The 7500-nt window shown below is 44.8% G+C and overlaps 1 protein-coding gene across 1 annotated transcript in view; it reads left to right on the top strand.

Moving 5' to 3' along the window:
• The first annotated feature begins 5274 nt into the window (after nt 1–5274).
• Nucleotides 5275–7500, top strand: part of LOC125030497 (CCAAT/enhancer-binding protein delta-like) — a 3082-nt gene continuing 856 nt past the window's right edge. The window contains exons 1-2 of the mRNA XM_047620547.1: nt 5275–6201; nt 7145–7500. The exon at nt 7145–7500 is cut by the window's right edge and continues 856 nt beyond it. Coding sequence (XP_047476503.1) covers nt 5509–6201; nt 7145–7321 — 870 coding nt within the window. The 5' untranslated portion in view covers nt 5275–5508 and the 3' untranslated portion in view covers nt 7322–7500. The remainder of the gene's footprint in view (nt 6202–7144) is intronic.

The raw sequence follows: 7500 nt of genomic DNA, 5'->3' as shown, positions 1-7500 counted from the left end.
GACTTGCCTTTGTGATCATCCGTGTATGAAGGGTGCGTATCTACTGCGGCGATTGTGGATTTTGGGCATATGGAACGAAGATAATACCGTTGATGGAACGAATGGACACTAAGGCATACAAGAATTAAAGCAGAATAGTAGTTTTTAGAGTAGAAAGAAAATTAACGTTGCGAGGGAAAAGTTAAAATATCGGCAGCTGGTTATAGTAAGGGGTGATGTTTAAGGGGAATATAAGACGAGATTATCAGTGAAGTGAATGATGTAAGCTGGCAAGGCAAGTGCAAATGAGGATTTTACAAGAATATACACTTAGGGATACAATGTCAGGTGATGTCTAAAGTACAGAGCTATTTATGGTTAATGAATGTATGAACGCAGGTGTGGTGCAATGCAAACTGAGTTCGAATTATAGTTTCAGTGTCCTAGACGATACTTCACCCTTCTCTGTGATTCAGAATGGTTCTACTTCGTGATTTGGTGAGGTCATCTTCCTACAGTCTGTTAGGAAAATGCATTCATGTTTCTGAGAGCACTGGGTCTTCAGATATTAAACTTCTCTTCTCTTGAGCGATGGGTTTTGATAAAAGATGTTCTTACAGGCTGTCTTTGATGGATACATGTTCAGAGAGGAACAGCGAGTTTCTACCAGATGGAGAGTGAATCTGCATTTTCAGGGTCTTAGGCACTGCGTGTTCAATACGACGAAATTATTTTAATCTACTAGAACACTGTGAGGATACGACTTCTATATTATTATTCATTCAAGGAGAAAACCCGACTCGGGATTGATACTTGCAACATACCAAACCATATGACATATTAAAGATGTTTTGCAAATGTGATGTTATATGGAAATGGTCGGACTTCACGACCTAACCGAATAAGATATGTGGGCAACAAAATAAAATGTAATAACTCCTTTGTTCTTCCTGTCAAACAAATTAATGACATATAATGAATACATCGGCACAGCATTGGCAAGAAAACGGTCTACTGTTATGTTACGTGAGGCGCAATAACAAATACTGTCTCAGTGTCTCTTTTGTGCTCAATGTAAAGGGTATTTAGACAATTCCATGCACATAGTAGGATTTTCATGTTACTGTAGTATCAGAGACAGCTTTTGACATGTACGAGGCAGAGATTACTTTGGGTGCAAAAAGGATCCCTTTGGAGAATGTGCTGGGAGCTGTAGTGACAATGATTACTTGGGTTCATGATGGAATCGAGGGAGGCGATGGCTACTTCTAAGGATGTGTGTAGTTGTAGGGATATCGACTACTTCTGAGAATGTGATGGAGCCTAAAGTGGCAGCGGCTGCCTCCTAACTGACAGGTAGAAGAGTTTCCAGTGAAGTCAGTCAGAGGTTGTGTGATTCAAAGTTTATTGGTGAGAAGAGGGTTGGGTTTGTGTATGACGCTATAACATGAAGGGGATATAATATGGATGTCCTTGTAATGTAGCTGAGTTGTGTTGTGGCACAAGCTGTATTTCAACAAAGCTGAATCTGCTGGATACTTAGGCACTCGTCAGCAAGATCGGGGGTTCAGTATGCTTCGGCAGGCGTTGGTGCTTCAGCTTGCACTGTCTATTGAACTATTCATCACGGAAGCAAAATTCAATCAGCAACGTGTCAGCAATGGATGATGCAAAAATAGCAGCTGGCAAACCCCCTGTGTCAGCGGAGAGAAGCTCGCAAAATGTTTCAGTCATCAAATACCACTTGTGAGCTCTTGTGGTTGCTCAAAGATGCAAGTATTTGCAATGTGCAGTCCTGAAGGCTAGGGAAACAAGGCGTTGCTTCCTCCTCCACTGGTTGAGGATATGATCAGTTCGATGAATGATTCAGTTGACGCCACAATTACGAGCAACAACTATTAAAAAAAGAGGAAGTTATCAACTGTCTTTACCAGTAGATGTCAGATGGAAAAGAGGCGATGATAATAGAAAAGTACAAGGTTTCTGGATCAGTTCAGTGCCCGAAGATCTGGTTTGAGGGAGAAACAACATCCAGGCTTATGGGTCGAGGGCTGTCGAGAGGAAAACCCTTCTCAGATTATCAGCGGAGATGGCATACAATAAGTAATGATGATAATCAAAAATGCATGAGGTAATACGCATAACACAAGATACAACACGGTCCATGGTGAGCAAATACTATGGCTGTACACACTGTCTCTCTCCCTTCATCTTTCTTATTTGGTCTCTCCTTCTCTGTATGTCTGTCTGTCTGTCTGTCTCTGACTCACTCTGTGTTATAACTGTCTGTCTCTTTGCCTTTCTCTCTCTCTCTCTCTCTCTCTTTCTTTCTCTCTCTCTCTGTCTCTCTCTCTCTCTGTCTCTCTCTCTCTCTCTCTCTCTCTCTCTCTCTCTCTCTCTCTCTCTCTCTCTCTCTCTCTCTCTCTCTCTCTCTCTCTCTTCCTTCCCTTCCCTCCTCTTCTATGCTTACTAATCTAGAATGATCCATTCACCAGAAAAAATATCAAGGAATTACGTCAGATAATTACACACAATTCATCTAAGCTAATGGGAACTCAGCAACACTTCCAAATTACATAGCAAATCCTGATGTACATTGACAATTGATAATAATAATACATATTAGTAAATCTACAAGTTTAATCTTCAGTTATAAAGATTTTTAGGAACACTTGTATTATTAGTGTGACAATAGTTATATTGTAACAAGCATACTAGCATTGCAGAAATATAAAAGTAATGATAATATTGTTAATAATTTAAAAGACATAAAGAATCACATGCCATAATGAGGCTTCATAACAAACACACACATCACTTCTCTGAACACAAAGTAAACAAAAACACGTGTTCGATTGTTTGCACATAAAAAAAGGTCTTGTGTCCTCTCACGCATCTCAAATTTCTTCTTGGCAGATAAAGCATGCTAACGGGTTATCCGAGATTATCTATGAATATTTTCAAAGTATAGTTAGATAGATTTCGCATTTAATTCTCAAGGGGGAAGACTGGGAGGAACTGTACAATAAAAAGGACGAAGTTGGAATTACACCACGTCAGCGGGCACTCCCATCGGTCTATCCATTAATTCCCTATATCTCTCTCTCATTTTAATTTTCTTGCTCTCCTACTCTCCCATTTGCTGCCAAGGGCGTAGAGGCAGCTGGAGACCGACCTCTCCTTCGCCGAAGTTCAGTAGCATCATAGAGTATCTTGAACGGAATTTTTTGATTCGTGATTCGTGGAATTTCAGACTCCTCCACGATAAATTCTCTCAGAGTTGCCAGTTAGACTTTTCTGGAGAAGAAAAATATGCCACCTTCTAATAAGATTTCGTTGTCATAGTTCAATGTTCATAAACGAATATTATTACATTCGTTGATCCTATATTTAAGAAGAGTGTTAAATTCCCTACAGAAAGGATTATTTTACGCGGGAAATTATGGTCGAAGAAATACACGACTTTGACACCTCACAAAATGTAGACGTTGTGTGACGTCATATGAACGTCAGAGCTCGCCGGCCAATCAGGGATGAATGTACACCACGATGCTTATCTTCTCATTTTATTATTCAGATAATAAGAACATCTCGGACGAAGCGTGAGGATATGGCTTTTAAGGCGTGTCTTTGATCCCATTTCTACTCTTACCTGCAAAAGAAAATTTCCATTGATTTTCCTGCATGTGATGTTGTGACTACCTTTAGGCATTATGGATTGGAATGATAACTAAATCATCTTAGAGAATGATAACCTTATAATCTTATAGAAACACAAGAAACTGAGAACAAAACCAAGTTGTTCTGACGATTTGCGACCAAAGAATCGGCTCTTAATAAATAGCTCTGATCGCATTCAGTTCGTGTATTTCTTATGACACGCACTCAAGTTTACAAATTAATGTAAAATGAAAGAGATATGTGATTAAACCTAAAAGACGTGTCTCGACTAACATTCAAAAGCGGGATACATGCAGCGCACTGCTTTTAGTTTGGAATTCTCTCAACAGATGGCGTCCAAGCTAACTTTCGCTGGCATAAACGATGACGCAATAGACACGCTCGGTCGCGATAGTATCAACTTTTCCCATAGTTTTCACTAATTCGTTATGTGAGCTGTAGGTATTTTGTTAAGTGTTTGAAATGTCATAAGAACCATTAAACTGAGGGCAAAGAAATCGCTAACTTGGTCCATAGTTCTTTACCCCGGGGGTTATAAAGGCAGGAGCGCGGCAGGAGGAATTGGGAATTTCCACCGTGTATGTCCCATAACATAGCAGTACGGGATGGACCGGCTGAGGTATAGCATATATATATCCCTCTTTGTGGCGGTCTTTGTAGCAACGTTTTAATCAAGTTATCTTCGATGAGAACACCCATAAATTAAATGACACCAACGAACGAACGCACGCGAATATGCGACTCCCCCCCCCCTCTCTCTCTCTCTCTCTCTCTCTCTCTCTCTCTCTCCCTCTACTCCCCTGTCTCCATACCCTCCTATTCTTTCCTTCTCAGCTTCTTTCCTTCTCTCTTCTCTCACACCCAATGACAAGTAAGTTAGCGAGAGCAAATGAACACAGTTATAGAGCATAATGATATGAATTACTAAGGATGCCCGTGCCTTTAATCCTGTTGGTAATCTGATAGGAAGTGACGTTTCTATGCGTAAGAGGAACTTCATTTTAATCGCCAGCACATGTCCAAACACGCACGCACGAAAGGCGCTACTCCCTCATGCACGCATTGTGAGGAGAGAGGGAAGGGGGGGAAGGGGGGAGCATAGTTAAGTATTAATAAAGGTCGTAGGATTAATAGTGTGTGGGATTGACGATTCCCAGTAGGATCTGCGGAATCCCCAGCGTCTATCTTCCTAGCCGAGTTCCCCCTGCGGTTTCTCATGACGTCACCGAATTCTAGATCGGCGGTTCGTCTCTTCGGTCTCTTTAGTTTGACCCCTCTTTTTATTCTTTATTTTGCTGCAGTGTAATAATTGTTGAGGGTTGAAATTGATGGAAATGTAGATATTTGAAAGAAAAGAAGATATTAACATGTTATAGTAAATACTAAAATTCGGCAAATGACAAGGATGATGCAATCTTCCATTCAAATGGAGTTCACTAAACGGCGATCTAATGATTATCAGGAATGTGGACTTTCGAGTATTATATAGACAGAAAAAAAAGACAGGACGTGGATGAGATACACATAACATAGATCTGCTGTCTGGTCGTCCGGACTCCCTAGCGACACCTGGCATATACGCCCGGAGCAACAGATATATATGCCGTCACGCCGCCGCCGAAGTTCAGTCTCACTAGAGCAGCGGACCCGATAAGGTTTAAGCGGATCTACTAAGGACTTAACAGGATCTACAGTTCAACAGAAGTCGAACTGAACTTAACTTGTGGTAGTGAGATTCTGATCACGACGGCGGCCTATCCCGAGTATTCGTGTGAGTGGGGTGAGACACTCGGCGCGCTGGACGATAGTCGTTACGGAGCGGGCGTCTCGCCATGCCCACAGACCAATATGGAGTCTCCACATCTCTATGACAGTGCCGACTACAAGAAGGGTGGTGCAAGTGCAGTCAAGGTGAAGGCCGGTGCCCTACTGTACCCTGGTGAAGACTACCTTGCCGAACTTAGCGCGCCGGAAGTCTCCCTCGACCTCCAGGGTCTGATCGACGACTCACAGTTCAGCGAGGGCCTCATCCAGGAGATCCAGGGCCTCTCGGTCGACAAGAACAACGTTGGCTCACGAGGCTTGGGAGTCTCCAACATGTACAACCCCCTGGCCTACTTGCCCCAGCCTGTGCACGGGGCATCGCAGTTCGAACGTCCCTACCCCGAGCGCTCGCACGACCGGGGCCCCGTCATCAAGGAGGAGCCCAACGAAGGGAGCCATGAGGTGGCACCCCAGGAATACAGTGCCTGCGCCCGCGTAGGCCTCGGCGGCGGCGGCGGCGACGGCGGCTACGGGGGAGGGGGCTACAGTACCTGTCCCCCCTACTCCATGACCCCCACCACCATCCCCGGTTCAGACAACCTCTGCAAGTCCCCGATGATGTCCCCGTCAAGTGGCAAGATGATCGGAGGCTGCAAGAAGTCCCTGGACAAGGGCAGCGAAGAGTACAAGCGCCGGCGAGAGAGGAACAACATAGCCGTCAGGAAGAGCCGCGAAAAGGCGAAAGCACGAAGCCGGGAGACAGAGGAGCGAGTAAAGGTAAGAAAATGATCCGATTCTCGATGTCTTCTTCGATTTCATCTCGGGGCTGATTTATCCCCTTCGTGTCCTCACGACTGACACTAATTGGCTGCGATGCTTGAGGTACGGCGAATGTGCGAAAGTAGGAAAATGTACAAGTAGAAGTTCGCGAGGTTGCACACGTGATTGTTGTTGCATACCAGGTAGCGAGTCAGAGAGAGTGAGTGAGTGAGTGAGTGAGTGAGTGAGTGACAAGCAGGAAAAGAGGTGGATGTATAAACGTAAAAAACGAGATATAAAGACAGTCACAAACATTGCAGAATAAAATCAACGTCTGAACCAAGTTCGGGAATTCGTCATGACTAAGTTTGCTGGAAGGCACCGAGATGGAGGGAGGGGTGAGGGGGAGTAAGTGTGCGTGATTCAGTTTGTGTATGTGTGTGTTTGTACGTGCGTGAACATGTATGTGCGTGCGTGTGTCGTGGTTGTGGGGGCGGGGCGAAAGAACCGAAAAGATGCCAGATGTCTGCGGGGGGGATAACTCGTGCCAGCTAGATGAAAGGATTTAGTTGTTATTTGAGTCCAAATGACTTGGCGACGGAGAATGTTTTTATTTTTTATTATTCTTTTTTATATTTTCAGTCCTAAGGATGCGCAAATCTGTAGATAATGGTATAATTCATGGTACTGTAGGGAGGTCAATCATATGAGTTACAGAGAAACGTGTTTTGGTGAGCGAGGGCGAGAGAATGGAGAGAGTGAAGAGAGAGGGGCCAGGTAGTGCGAGTGAGAGACTCCCACAGGTGTCATCATGTGATGTAGTGACATGAGGCGGAGGAAGCGAGGAGGGCGGGGGGGGGGGGGGGGGGTGAAATACCTTACGACAACTAATGATTATTACATCATCAATTTTTTTTCATCAAAGCTTACGAATCGTCCTTTTTCTTTCCCTCTCCAACAGAAACTCATCGTGGACAACGATCGCCTTCACAAACGATGCGAACAGCTGTCGAAGGAGGTGGCCGCGTTCCAGAACATGTTTGCCAGCATGCACTGCCTACCTGAACACATCCGGCGGGAGATCAACAAACAGATGGAGGCCTTCAACCAGCAGCATCAGAACCTGGTGAACATGTGATGCCGGCAGAACCAGGCCCAAGCCCACCAAGACCTCCCAGCCTGTGCCAGCACCGCCGCCGCCACCACGACAGCCGCCGCCGCAGCCGCCGACCTGCAGCCTGCACTCGACGCCTCCCCTCAGTACACGTCTCTGTAACACGGCGGCCAAGCACCTCGTACTCTTCCGCGCTGGCGCAG

This window comes from Penaeus chinensis, chromosome 11 (genome assembly GCF_019202785.1).
Source record: "Penaeus chinensis breed Huanghai No. 1 chromosome 11, ASM1920278v2, whole genome shotgun sequence".
NCBI lineage: Eukaryota > Metazoa > Arthropoda > Malacostraca > Decapoda > Penaeidae > Penaeus > Penaeus chinensis.
The sequence above is the reverse complement of the archived record's forward strand: the minus strand, read 5'-3'. Positions and strand labels throughout refer to the sequence as shown.